This window comes from Mauremys mutica, chromosome 3 (assembly GCF_020497125.1).
Source record: "Mauremys mutica isolate MM-2020 ecotype Southern chromosome 3, ASM2049712v1, whole genome shotgun sequence".
NCBI classification, from domain to species: domain Eukaryota; kingdom Metazoa; phylum Chordata; order Testudines; family Geoemydidae; genus Mauremys; species Mauremys mutica.
In genome coordinates, this window is record NC_059074.1 from 172690047 (window position 1) to 172703673 (window position 13627).

At 41.7% G+C, this 13627-nt stretch overlaps 1 protein-coding gene across 2 annotated transcripts in view; it reads right to left on the minus strand.

Moving 5' to 3' along the window:
• Positions 1–13627, minus strand: part of THADA (THADA armadillo repeat containing) — a 338022-nt gene that overhangs the window by 170744 nt on the left and 153651 nt on the right. For both annotated transcript variants that reach the window (XM_045011459.1, XM_045011458.1), the window contains one exon: positions 426–594. In XM_045011459.1, the coding sequence (XP_044867394.1) occupies positions 426–594 (169 nt within the window). The remainder of the gene's footprint in view (positions 1–425; positions 595–13627) is intronic.

The following is a 13627-nucleotide window of genomic DNA, read 5'->3' on the forward strand; positions in this document are numbered from 1 at the left end:
GTGGGAGACTGTGACCTGCAACAGAGTTGGTGTGTGACCCTGGGCAAGTCACTTAACCTCTCTGAACATATATGTTCACATCTGCAAAATGGGAATATTTTCCCATTTCTTAAAAGCATTCAGAGATTCAAAGATGAAAAACGCTATATGAGTGTCATTGCTGTTGTACACCATCTTGCACCCTTCTTGTAGATTGCTGTTTCTTACAACTCTGTCCTTCTGCTCCTTTTGCATGTATATTAAATCAGCTTACACTAAGTTACCGAACTGTGATTTATATCAACATTTATATCATCTATGAATTTGGCTTCCTATATTTATCTTAGACAACTGATTTGTAAAGTGCTTTCATATACTGCTTAATAAGTGCTTCTCTACTCACCATGAACTATGACTACATCGTATTACACAAAAGGAGAACTTACTTGCAGAAGCATTCCATGAACAGAATTCTGTCGTATACATGGATTGGTGCACTCTGGAAGCCCAGCAAGCAGAGACTGTACTGTATGTGGTATCTGGTTTATCATAACAAATGGAACAAGGGCTCGACCTGCCATCTCACGTGAACGATAAACAGGAGAGTGGCCACATCTAGAAAAGGGAGAAACAAGTTTGTCATCCACATACAGTGAATGCATTGCTATTACTTAACAAGTAACAGTTACACATTTATTCCAAATATGATTATTTTAATGTATTCTGAAATAAAAATGCAAAATAAATGACTAAACACACTGAAAACTAAACATGTTCCTTACAAAACATACTTTTATAATATTTCCTCTAGCTACTGATAGGGTGTAATTCCAGCCACCTATATCTAAATATATCCACACTAGAGCCTATTCTTCAAAAATTTCCTTGTCTTCTTTAAGACAAAAATATAATGGGACCATAGACCCAGCTGTTCAGTAGTAGCCATCTATGTTGCCCATTGATGTTACTAATGACAAACAGTAACTGTGAATTTGAACATGCTTAATAATTTTACTAAAATTTAGGATTCTCAATATGCCTAATACACATTTTATATGAACAAGATATACAGATATAAGGTAAACTTTCAATAAGACACATGCTCCTAAAACAAATGCATAAAAAGGCCTTGATTAGTACACAGCAGACACACTTAGGCCTGGTCTACACTACAAAGCTAGGTCGATATAAACCACGCTAGGTCGATTTAATAACGTACATGTCTACACTACCAAGTCCCTTCCACCGACCTAAGTGGCCTGTAAAGTCTACTTCTGTACTCCACCTCCGTGAGAGGCATTCATGATTTGACATCCATGGTCAACAAAGGGATAGTGCAGACACCGCATTATGCAATTTCAATGAATTGACCTCAGCGAGGTGTCCCACAGTGCTTCGCTGTGACCGCTCTGGAGAGCACTTTCAACTCCACTGCACGTCAGCCAGGTACACAGAAAACAGCCGCTCCCCTGTTCAAGCCCCAGGAACTTTTGAATTTCTATTTCCTGTTTAATCAGTGTGGAGAGCTCACCAGCACAACTTATCATGGATAAGGCTACGATTATGTCACAGAGGTCACTGAATCTGTGATTTCCATTGACCTCCGTGACATTTTCTCCCCCGGGTCTGGAGCTCCCAGCCAGCCCCACCCCCGCAGCTCCCAGCCCCCATCTTGGTGGGGGGACCTCGTACCTACCCAGTCGCGGCAGAGGGCTGGTGGACCCTGCAGCTGCCCAGCCATGGCGTGGGGACTCCCCACATCTGCCCAGATGCAGCGGGTGGACCCCGCAGCAACCCAGTCCCGCGGGCTGGGGGACCCTGGAGCTCCCACATACGGCAGCAGTGGGGGACCCGGGAGCAGTGGGTGCTTAACCCGCTTACCCTTTTGTCCAGGATATTTTTAGTGGAAGTCGGGGAATTTTTGTTTATTTCCCGTGACCTGTCCTTTTACTAAAAGTATCCGTGAGAAAAACTTAGCCTTAATCCTGGAGACTCAAGGCCGCAAACGGAGCATGGAGCTCCAGCATGGAGTACACAGGAGGTGGTGGATCATATCGCTGTGTGGGGATAAGAGTCTGTGCAGGCAGAGCTCCGATCCAGCAGAAGAAACACTGACATCTATGCCAAGATCACGCGGGGTATAGGGGAAAAGGGCTACACCAGGGACACGCAACAGTGCCGCGTGAAAATAAAGGAGCTTCGGCAAGCATACCAGAAGACAAGGGAGGCGAACAGTTGTTCTGATTCTGCCCCACTGACATGTCACTTTTATGAGGAGCTGCATGAGATTCTCGACGGGGACCCTACCACTACCACAAAACACTCCGTAGAGCCCTGGGCGACTCTGAACAACAATGAGGACATTGTTGATAAGGAAGAGGAGGAGGAAAATGTGAGGCAGGCAAGCAGAGAATCCACTCTCCCTGAAGCCAAGAACTGTTTTAAACCCTGGAACCCATCTGTTCACAGGACCAGTTGGTGGCAGAGCGTGATGCTGAGGAAGGCACCTTTGTTGAGTACACATTTCCAATCCAACAGTAGGGGTTACATAAGAACTGTTTCTGTGCACGGGGATGGCCTGGAAATCCTCCATGGAGATCTCTAGGAAGCTTTCATAGAGGTACTCCGCAATCCTTTGCAGAAAGTTTCTGGGAAGGGCTGCCTTATTAGGTCCACCACGGTAGGACACGTTCCTGCGCCCTTCCAGTATTAACTCTGCTGGCATCTTTGCAGCACACAGCATTGCAGCATAAAGACCACATCTGTACCCAGACACTTGCAGTATCTGCTCCTTTGCTGCATCTGTTACCCTCAGGAGAGTGATATTGCATAGGGTCACCTAGAGGAAACGGGGGAAGTTTTCAATACTAGCCCTTAAACCACAAACAATTCAACAAGTAATCCGCCCCGTTTGGTGAAATCTGGGTCACACAACCACACTTTCCCAAACGTGCTGTGGTTGTGGTTGTGTATTGTAAGCAGCATTGTAAAAAAAATGGGGGGAGAGGGTGGCAGCTTCCTGTTTGTCTCCCTTCCCCCCATACTTTTCTAAAAAACAAACTATTTAGGGGGCTTTACACTGGTGCCTGTCCTCAAGCACTATCCAGGTTGCAAGGGGAAAGGCGGCTTTTCTCAATTTCCAACCTGTGATCCCGAGGCTGTCTTCACAAAAGCAGCAGCACAAGACCTCTTGCCCATGCCTTGTGGCCGTACTTACCATGGCTGAAGCAGGAAACCGACTCTTGCAATAGCCAGCAATTTTGATTACGTTGTGACTTGCAGTGAAGTATATTGAGGGTTTGTTTGTTTTTTATAAAAAATAATTAACCTTGCACCAGAAACAACGTATGCACTGTCAATGCAACCCTGGTGCTTTGCAATACTTGCAGCTGAAACCTTGTCCATCAGTGCATCCTCCACACCGGGACTGAGACTTTCCCATATTAGAAGGCGGAAAAAGACGACTCGGGAGGACATGTTCAATGAGTTAATGCGCATCTCCGAGAGTGACAAGATGGAGCTCTGAGCATGGAGGATTACACTGTCTGAGAACCTGGACATGGACAGGGAGGACAGGAGAGCACACAGGGAACAAAAGCGTGCCATGCAAGAAGAGATGCTGCGGATTATGAAGGAGCAAACAGACATGCTGAGGAAGAAGAAAAGCAGCTGGATGCTAGAGAGTCCCTCTGCAGCCTATGCGGAACCTGCTTCCATCATCACCCAGTTCTACATCCTCCTCCCCCAACCGTCCTATGAGGCAGGGATGGGAGTGGGAGGAGTTCAGAATCCCTTGCACTCAACACCAGCGGAGGGTACAAGGACCAGAAGACGCCCATTCCCACACCTTTGATTGTTATTGCAGTGCATCTCTAAACAAGCTTTCCATGTTTCTCCCACCACAGTGTTATCAGTGCTTTTGCCTCAGGTTATCTTCCTTTTCTTTACTGTCTCTGTGTGTTTGTGTGCATAATAAAACTGAATGGATTGAGGAGAAAAGGGTCTTTATTCATTCAACACACCTGATTGGTGGGGATGGAGTTTACAGGGGAGAAAATGCAATGGAGGGGACAGTTTGGTAAGGAACAACACAGATAGGTGTCACATTACTCTGACTCAATGCTGAAATTGGTTTTCAAAGCCTCACAGAGACGCAGCACCCCTCGATGTGCTCTTCTTATTGCCCTGGTGTCTGGCTGCTCAAAATTGGCTGCTAGACAATCGACCTCAACTCCCGTACTCCAGTGGAAACTTTTCTCCCTTTGGTTCACAGATATTATAGAGCACACAGCAGGCAGCAATAACAATGGGGCTATTGCTTTCACTGAGGTCTAACCTAGTAAGCAAACAATGTCAGTGATCTTTTAAATGTTCAAGGGCACATTCCACCACCATTCTGCACTTGCTCTGCCTCTGGTTGAACGGGTCCTTACTGCTGTCCAGGCTGCCGGCATTCAGCTTCATAAGTCATGGGAGCAAGGGATAGGCTGGGTCTCCCAGGATCACGATTGGCATTTCAACATCACCAATGGTTATTTTGTAGTCTGGAAAGAAATTCCCTGCTTGCAGTTTTCTGAACAGATCTGTGCTCCTAAAGATGCACACATCATGCATCTTTCTCAACCATCCCACGTTGATGTTGGTGAAATGGCCCCTGTGATCCACCAGCACTTACAACACCATCGAGAAGTACCCCTTTCAGTTGATGTACTCTTTGGCAAGGTGGTCTGGTGCCAAGATAGGGATAGGCTTTCCGTCTATCACTCCACCACAGTTAGGGAACCCCATCATGGCAAAACCATCCACTATGTCTTGCACGTTGCCCAGAGTCACTACCCTTCTTAGCAGAAGTCTGTTAATGGCTCTGCAAACTTCGATCACAACAGATCCCACAGTAGATTTACCCACTCCAAATTGATGCCCCACTGACTGGTAGCAGTCTGACGTTACAAGCTTCCACAGAGTTATTGCCACTCGCTTCTCCACTGTCAGAGCAGCTCTGATTGCTGCGCTTCAGGGCTGGGGAAAGTTTTTCACACAGTTCCTGGAAAGTGGCCTTACGCATTCGAAAGTTCTGCAGCCACTGCTCATCATCCCATAGCTGCATAACGATGCGGTCCCACCAGTCAGTGCTTGTTTCCCGAGCCCAGAAATGGCACTCAACCATGTAAAGGTGATGCATGACTTTCACCAGCAACTGCGAATTGCTCCGCTCTGTCTTCCAGCAGGGCTGCTTGCATGGCATCACATTGTTCTGTGTGTATCAGCTGTGTAAATACTGCAGGATAAGGTGCAAGGTGTTTGTAATGATCACAACAGTGTACAGCTGAGCGGGATCCATGCTATGGCGTCCGCACAGATAACCCAGGCTTACCAAAAAAAAAAAAAAAAAAAAAGGAGGGGGGGCACAAAAAAGGCTTGGTTTGTTTGCCATTGATTTCAGGGAGGGAGGGAGGGAGAGAGGTAACTGCATCATGGGAGGCTAACGCCATGTTCCCATAACCACGCTTGCCAATGTTTTGGTCCCATAAGGCATTGCAAGCCCAACCCAAAACTCCACTCGGCTAGATGCAATGTGGGATGGCTACCCACAGTGCAGTGCTCCGTGTGTCGATGCAAGCCCTGCTAATGAGGATGCACTCTGCCGCCACAAGTGTAGTGTGAACATGCAAGATCGACTTGCTTAAATCTGAGGCTTAATGTCGATTTACATGATGTCGATTTAACTTTGCAGTGTAGACATTGTCTTAGTTAGCAGCATAATGTATCTGACAATGTATCCATTTTAGACCACATTATACCTTGAAGATACAAGCATGCATTGGGAGAAGTGCAGAGCAGCTATACTGCCGTAGGAGCTGCAACTCTCCCTCCTGGAGCTCAGTTACAACCTCTGGAGGGTGCAGCATGCTCCCCTCTCCTCATCCCCATCTCTTCCACATTTCCTTTAGGTGACTTGCATGACAGAGGTTCTAAGAGAGGATAGTCCTTGTACCCCAGGGAAATGCAAGGAGTGTGACAATAGGTGTCCTATACACAAGTAAAGAACGGTGGGTCAGTCCTAGTCATAGTCTAACCCTTTCTGCATATTGTATTTTTGGCCACATGTGGTAAAACCTTTAATCCTGCATTGGCAAGTGTAAGAAAATATTTGGTTTAGTGCTAATAAGAACTTATGTTTTTTAAACAAGAATGCTTCAGTTCTACTAGACAATAACCTCAGCACAGCGGAAAGTGATCTGTCTACAACTGTTCCTGTATTCGTGCTATACCATGTTTTATGTTAGCAGAGGGAATCTTGTATATAAATGTTTCTTTTCAGCTACAAATAACTCTGACATGGTTACAGATGTTTAGTTTCTAATTAGCAGTAACTGTATACTAAAGAATGCCCCTCATTCTGTTCATGACCTTTTATAAATGATAATTTTCCAAAGGAATCTGGCCTCTGTTCAGGAGAAAGAATGGAAAATGGGGAAAGAGCCAGAGTCTGCTGCAGCCAGATACCCTGTGCAAAGGTATTTTCCAAAACCATATGATTCAGAGGGTTTGGGGGTTCTCTCCCTCCCCAAATGTAATGCAATTAAATACAATGGAATGGAATTCTATATTTTTTTTCTAGTAACATAATCAAGTATAGATTTCCAGGCAATTTTTAAGTAACCTCATTTTAAACTATGTCCTATGCTTCTATTTAAAACAATTTGCAATAAGCACTCTTAAAAAAATTGTACAATTTTTCCATATGACAATTATTGCCAGATTATTGTTTATTACATTTGTTAAGGTAATGCAAGAAGCAACCACAGTGTATGTTATTGTTGACGACAAAAAAACATGTTAAGGATAAAATTTCCCAAGTGCCTAAATTCAGGTGCCTAAACTCAGGAGCCTAAATTCCATTTTCAACAATGACTTAGGTACTTCAGACCTTAAGTCTCATTGAAAGTCAACACAGGTGCTTTGGAAAATTTTACCCTCTATCCAATACTGCAAACAATTAGGCACACAAGTAACCCTATTGAGAGTTGCCCTGTTGGATTAGGCGCTTACACAGGTCATCTCTCCTATTTTCTCTAAAATGTCAGCTGCAGAAAACCTATACAACCATTTTTCACTAGTTGAAAATAAAAACAGAAAATTATTAATTAATAGATATAAGTATTTTCTTTCATTTTCTCAATAACATTTCACTACCTGCTGAACAAAATATAAAACTTTACACATACAAGAATTATATATTTGTAAATACTTATTCCAGTTGGATATATTTATGAATTTACTATTAACATAAGCAGATATTACAACATTATGGTCCCAATCCTCCTCTCCCTGTGCAGTACAGTGAGAGCTGGCAAAATCATTAATTCCCAACACAAAAAAAACCCCACTTAATTAAATGACCATTATTAATGGAATGGAAAGAATGGTGTCAAAAAAACTATTTAAAATGGACCACATCTATAATATATTTGTATCAGATATTTGCTGGATAAAAGCTGGGACTTCTGCTATGAAAACCTGCTTATACACTGTTTATTCTACACATTTTCAAAACTTATAAAACTACTTTTAAACAACCAATAATATCACTTAATTATTTTAAAAGGTCACAATCTTGGCTTCAATATGCAACCTGAGATGCCAGTGGGTTCCACATGGGCTGGAGGAAAATGGATCCTTACTACCCTCCAAGCTGTTGAGTGGAAGCTGCTCCACAATTGCTAAGGCTGCAGTAGCTCCACCTGTTGCCGTGCCCCTGTTGTGAAGGGCATTGACTGGAGGATCTGTGAAACAGCAGATCCTCTGCCCCTGCCAGCTCATCTCCCAAACACTGCTGCCTGGGGTTTCACTTTCCAGAGCTGGGCTACAAAGTATGCTGTAGATGTAGACCAACACTCCCTAGATAGTTTCCAAAATTCTTCCACAGTGGTTGTGGGGAACCTCTGCAGATGAGGGGAGAGAAGAAATGCAGACTTTGGTTCCACTAAAATATATGCAGGAATGCCTGAAAAGTTTGACAGTGATTAACTCCTAAGTGTACCAACATGTCATTTTTTAGGGCCAGATTCTGCCACACAAACTCACATGGAGTAATACCTTACTCCACAGGTAGCCCCATGTATTTCAATGGAGCTACTCAAGGAATGAAATTATTGCCTCCTTGAAGCAAATGGCAAAACTTCCATTGACTTCAATGGGGCCAGGATTTTAACCAGCATACATACACTCATACAAATGTCATCGAACTCCCAAGAGCAAATACTATTATTCAGAAAGGAAGAAAATTAACAAAATCCAGCACTTCTACCTTATTAACAACAAGCTGATAGTAAAGTCAATCTCATATTTTGTGACAACCAACCATTTATCTACTATTGCTGAGGCAAAATATGAACTACAACTGCTAACTATTCCTTTCTAAATAGGTTTTTGCTACAAAGCAGGTTTTGGAAAAAGGAGATATTTACTTAATATAACCCAGAAATTCTATATCCTCATATGTTTGCCTACACAGGTTTATTTTTTTAAATATGGCTCTTAGTTCAGTACTTATTTTTCCCCTTATGCTGTCTACAAAAGAAAATCAGTATGAAAATAGAGATTTAAAATGTACATTATTGTACATAAAGGGTGAAATTGTACCACTACAATCTGCCCTGAGTCCTGGGCAATGCACACCACAGAGTCTCAGATAAAACCAATAGTAAAAGGTTCATTAGCCATATAAGTAAAAAGAAAACAAGGAAAGAAGTGTAACTGCTAGATACTGAGAATAGGGTAGAGATTAAAGATAATCTAGGCATGGCCCAATACCTAAACGAACACTTTGCTTCAGTTTTTAATAAGCGTAATGAGAAGTCTAGGGGTAGTGGCAGGGTGGCTAATGGAAATGAGGATATGGAAGTAGAAAATACCACATTCAAGGTGGAAGTCAAACTCAAACAGCTTAATGAGAGCAAATAGGAGGACCTGGATAATCTCCATTCAAGAATATTAAAGGAACTGGCACATGAAATTGCAAGCCCAATAACAAGGATTTTTAATGAATCCATAAACTCGGGGTCATACCATATGACTGGAGAATTGCTAATACAGTAGCTATTTTTAAGAAAGGGGGAAAAAAGTCATCTAGGAAACTAAAGGCCCATTAGTTTAAAAGATCTTGGAACATTTTTGAAAGGGGAAGTCATTAAGAACATAGAGGTAAACGGTAATTGGGATAAAATACAACAAAAAGTAGATCATGCCAGACCAACCTGATCTCTTTGAGAAGATAAGTGATTTTGCAGACAAAGGAAATGGTAGATCTAATCTACCTGGATTTCAGTAAGGCATTTGATAAAAGTTCCACATGGGAAATTATTAGTTAAATTGGAGAAGATGGGTATTAATATGAGAATCAAAAGGTGGGCAAGGAACTGATTAAATGGGAGGCTACAACAGGTGATATTGAAAGGTGAACTGTCAGGCTGGAGGGAGGTTACTAGTAGAGTTCCTCAGGGATTGGTCTTGGGACCAATCTTATTACCAACATTTTAATTAATGGCCTTGGGACAAAAAGTGGGAGTGTGTTAATAAAATCTGCAGATGACACAAAGTTGGAAGGTATTGCCAACATGGAGAAGAACCGGAATATCATATAAGAAGATCTGGGTGATCTTGAAAACTGGAGTAATAGAAATGGGATGGAATTTAATAGTGCAAAGTGAAAAGTCATGCACTTAGGGACTAACAAAAAGAATTTTTGCTACAAGCAGGGGATACATCAGTTGGAAGCAACAGAGGAAGAGAAAGATCTGGGTGTACTGGTTGATCACAGGATGACTATGAGCCATCAATGTGATGTGGCTTTGAAAAAGGGTAATGCAAACCTAGGATGCATTAGGTGAGGTATTTCCATAGAGGTATGGAAGTGATAGTATCATTATACAAAGCACTGGTGAGAGCTCATACTGTGTGCAATTCTGGACTCCCAGTTTAAGAAAGATGAAGTCAAACTGGAACGGGGCAGAGAAGGTCTACTAGGATGGAAGACCATTCTACAGAGGAATGGAGAACCTATCTTATGAGAGGAGACTTAAGGAGCTTGGTTTGTTTAGCCTAACCAAATGAAGGCTAAGGGGAGATAGGATTGTTCTATATAAATACCTCAGAGTGATAAACACCAAGAAGGGAGAGGAGTTATTTAAGTTAAGCGCCAATGTTGGCACAAGAACAAATAGATATAAACTGGCCATCAGCAAGTTTAAGCTTGACATTAGACAAAGGTTTCTAATCATCAGAGGAGACAAGTGCTGGAACAGCTGTTCAAGGGGAGCAGTTGGGGCAAAAAACCTAACTACTTTCAAGACTGAGCTTGATAAGTTTATGGAGGGGATGGTATGGCAAGTTTGCCTACAGTGGAATGTGGCCCATTTGCAACTGCGAGTAACAAATATCTCCAGCGGCCAGTGATGGGACACTACATAAGAACATAAGAACATAAGAGAGGCCGTACCGGGTCAGACCAAAGGTCCATCTAGCCCAGTATCTGTCTACCGACAGTGGCCAATGCCAGGTGCCCCAGAGGGAGTGAATCTAACAGGCAATGATCAAGTGATCTCTCTCCTGCCATCCATCTCCATCCTCTGATGAACAGAGGCTAGGGACACCATTCTTACCCATTCTGGCTAATAGCCATTTATGGACTTAGCCACCATGAATTTATCCAGTCCCCTTTTAAACATTGTTTTAGTCCTAGCCTTCACAACCTCCTCAGGTAAGGAGTTCCACAAGTTGACTGTGCGCTGCGTGAAGAAGAACTTCCTTTTATTTGTTTTAAACCTGCTGCCTATTAATTTCATTTGGTGACCCCTAGTTCTTGTATTATGGGAATAAGTAAATAACTTTTCCTTATCCACTTTCTCAACATCACTCATAATTTTATATACCTCTATCATGTCCCCCCTTAGACTTCTCTTTTCCAAGCTGAAGAGTCCTAGCCTCTTTAATCTTTCCTCGTATGGGACCCTCTCTAAACCCCTAATCATTTTAGTTGCCCTTTTCTGAACCTTTTCTAGTGCTAGAATATCTTTTTTGAGGTGAGGAGACCACATCTGTACACGGTATTCGAGATGTGGGCGTACCATGGATTTATATAAGGGCAATAATATATTCTCAGTCTTATTCTCTATCCCCTTTTTAATGATTCCTAACATCCTATTTGCTTTTTTGACCGCCTCTGCACACTGCGTGGACATCTTCAGAGAACTATCCACGATGACGCCAAGATCTTTTTCCTGACTCGTTGTAGCTAAGTTAGCCCCCATCATGTTGTATGTATAGTTGGGGTTATTTTTTCCAATGTGCATTACTTTACACTAGATGGGGAGGGCTCTGAGTTACTACAGAGAATTCTTTCCCAGGTGTCTAGCAGGTGGGCCTTGCTGACTTGCTCAGGGGTCTAACTGATCACCATATTTAGGGTCAGGAAGGAATTTGCCCCCAGATCAGATTGGCAGAGACCCTGGGAGTTTTTTGCTTTCCTCTGAAGCATGGGTCACTTGCTGGTTTAAATGAAAATAAATGGTGGCTTCTTTGTCACATGAAGTCTCTATATCATGATTTGAGGAGCTAAGTAACTCATGCAGAGGTCATGGGTCTTTTACAGGAGTGGGTTGGTGAGGTTTTGTGGTCTGCAATGTGCATGAGGTCTGGAATGGAAATCTGCTACTAGATCTGGCCCTCCCTGATTCCCCCAAATCTCTTGATGCCATCTACATGACTTGAAGACCCACTTGGGAAGGCTCAGTTTTTGGACTTAGATAATTAAAACTTTAAAAATGAAGGATACTGCATAACAAAAAGCACTTTGTTTACCTCTATGATAACAGCATATTAGTAAATATATGGTAATATACATATTTGAAAAAGTACTGAAATCTTTATAATATGAAACCTCCAGAGAGTACTATATTAAATTCTTACTGAGAAACAGAATAAGGTCACAGAGTTCTGTTACAAGTTATTTGCTTTTCAGAGAAGAAAAATCAGTACTAAGATTCTTCTGTATAGTAAATAACTTCTCTTATATTTGTTCCCTTTCCTATGAACTACTTTTTCTGGCATAGGAATGCATAGAAAAATGTTTATTTTTTCAAAATATACTATTGGTAATGCGCCAAAAGCTCTCTCTTGTTTTTAAACACAATAATATATCACAACAGGGTGACCATTAGTATCCTGCCAATGAACTTGACTGCCTGAAGGCACCTGTTATATACATCTCAGGTGTTTTGAAGGTACTTGGCTTCATGCCTTAACTACATGAGAAGTTTACAAATGAACTTCATAATGTATACCCTCATAGTTTATTCCTTAACCAATAGGGCTACCTTAGACTCAGAGAATGTGACATTTTAATGGCTATTGTCTCTGCCATCACCTGTTATCAGCAACTTAACTCAAAAGAGTTTTATTATCGGAAAATGGGAGGAGGAATGAGCTCAAACACAAGAGTCAGGCAAATGTAAACAAATCATAAAATTCCAGCTTTGAGTGGCAAGTCTTGCTTCCTTGTTATAACAGTCACAAAGGAGACCCTCAAACTATCTGACTCTGGAGCACCTGTCTATACAAATACTTCTTCCTCCTGGCAATTTACAATGAACATGGGAAATGATCTGACCAGTCACATTAGGAACAATCTCTAAAGACAAAAATGACAGTGGCAATTATTGCATCTGTAGTGAAACCTAGTACTTTAAGGTTAAAAATAAATAAAGAACATATACAGTTCATTAGCAATGAAGCGGGATTTAACAAACAGGATTTCATTTTAATCTCTGTTTGATCTTTCTGCTCAATTCATCTGGGGGATTTTCTTCCTGACATTGTATAAACAAAGAAAAATATACAAGTAGCAGCTGGAAAATCTTTTTGGCTTGCTACCATGAGCTTTATTAGTCAAATAAGCTTCCTCACTGTGCTCTAAGTATTTAACCTTTGTATTGGAGGGTAAACGTAAAAACGGTGGCACTCTTGACTATTCAAAAAAAAAAATCCATGGTACAGATACTGAAGGTTTCCCTGAAACCCTGGCAACACAATGGAGGTAAACCAGAAAGTCGTAGATACCTATGGAGAGAGTGCTGTAAACTTTTCTCACTGGTGGATAGATATTTTCCTGTCTTTCCCTGTCCTGCATTCCACAGAGGCAGCACTAAACCTGACAATGTTTAAGGGACAAATTAAAGATAGTTTGTGAGATTTTCAAAAGTGCCTAAGTGACTAAGGAGGAAAACTCAATAGGACACATGCTCCTAAATTACTTAGGTGGTTTGGGAAAAAAAATCTACCAGCTCAAATTGATTCAACAGAGCTAAAAATGAACTCGAACTTTTTGAAGAACACTTCCAATATTAACAGTAGGTGGTTGTAGAATTATAAAACAAAGTAATGGTGAGAGCAGGAAACTATACAGGGGTTGATGAGAGGCATTCTACTGAAAGCTAAATGCCATATTTTTCATTTTCAATACTTTCTTCTCCATACAGAGTATACTGTAACACATGCAACAACATTTTTGTACAAACAATGGATAACTAATACTGTTTTCCCTGAACAATTAGAATTTGACTAATGTGCTTTCATGCTTTTTAGTAGG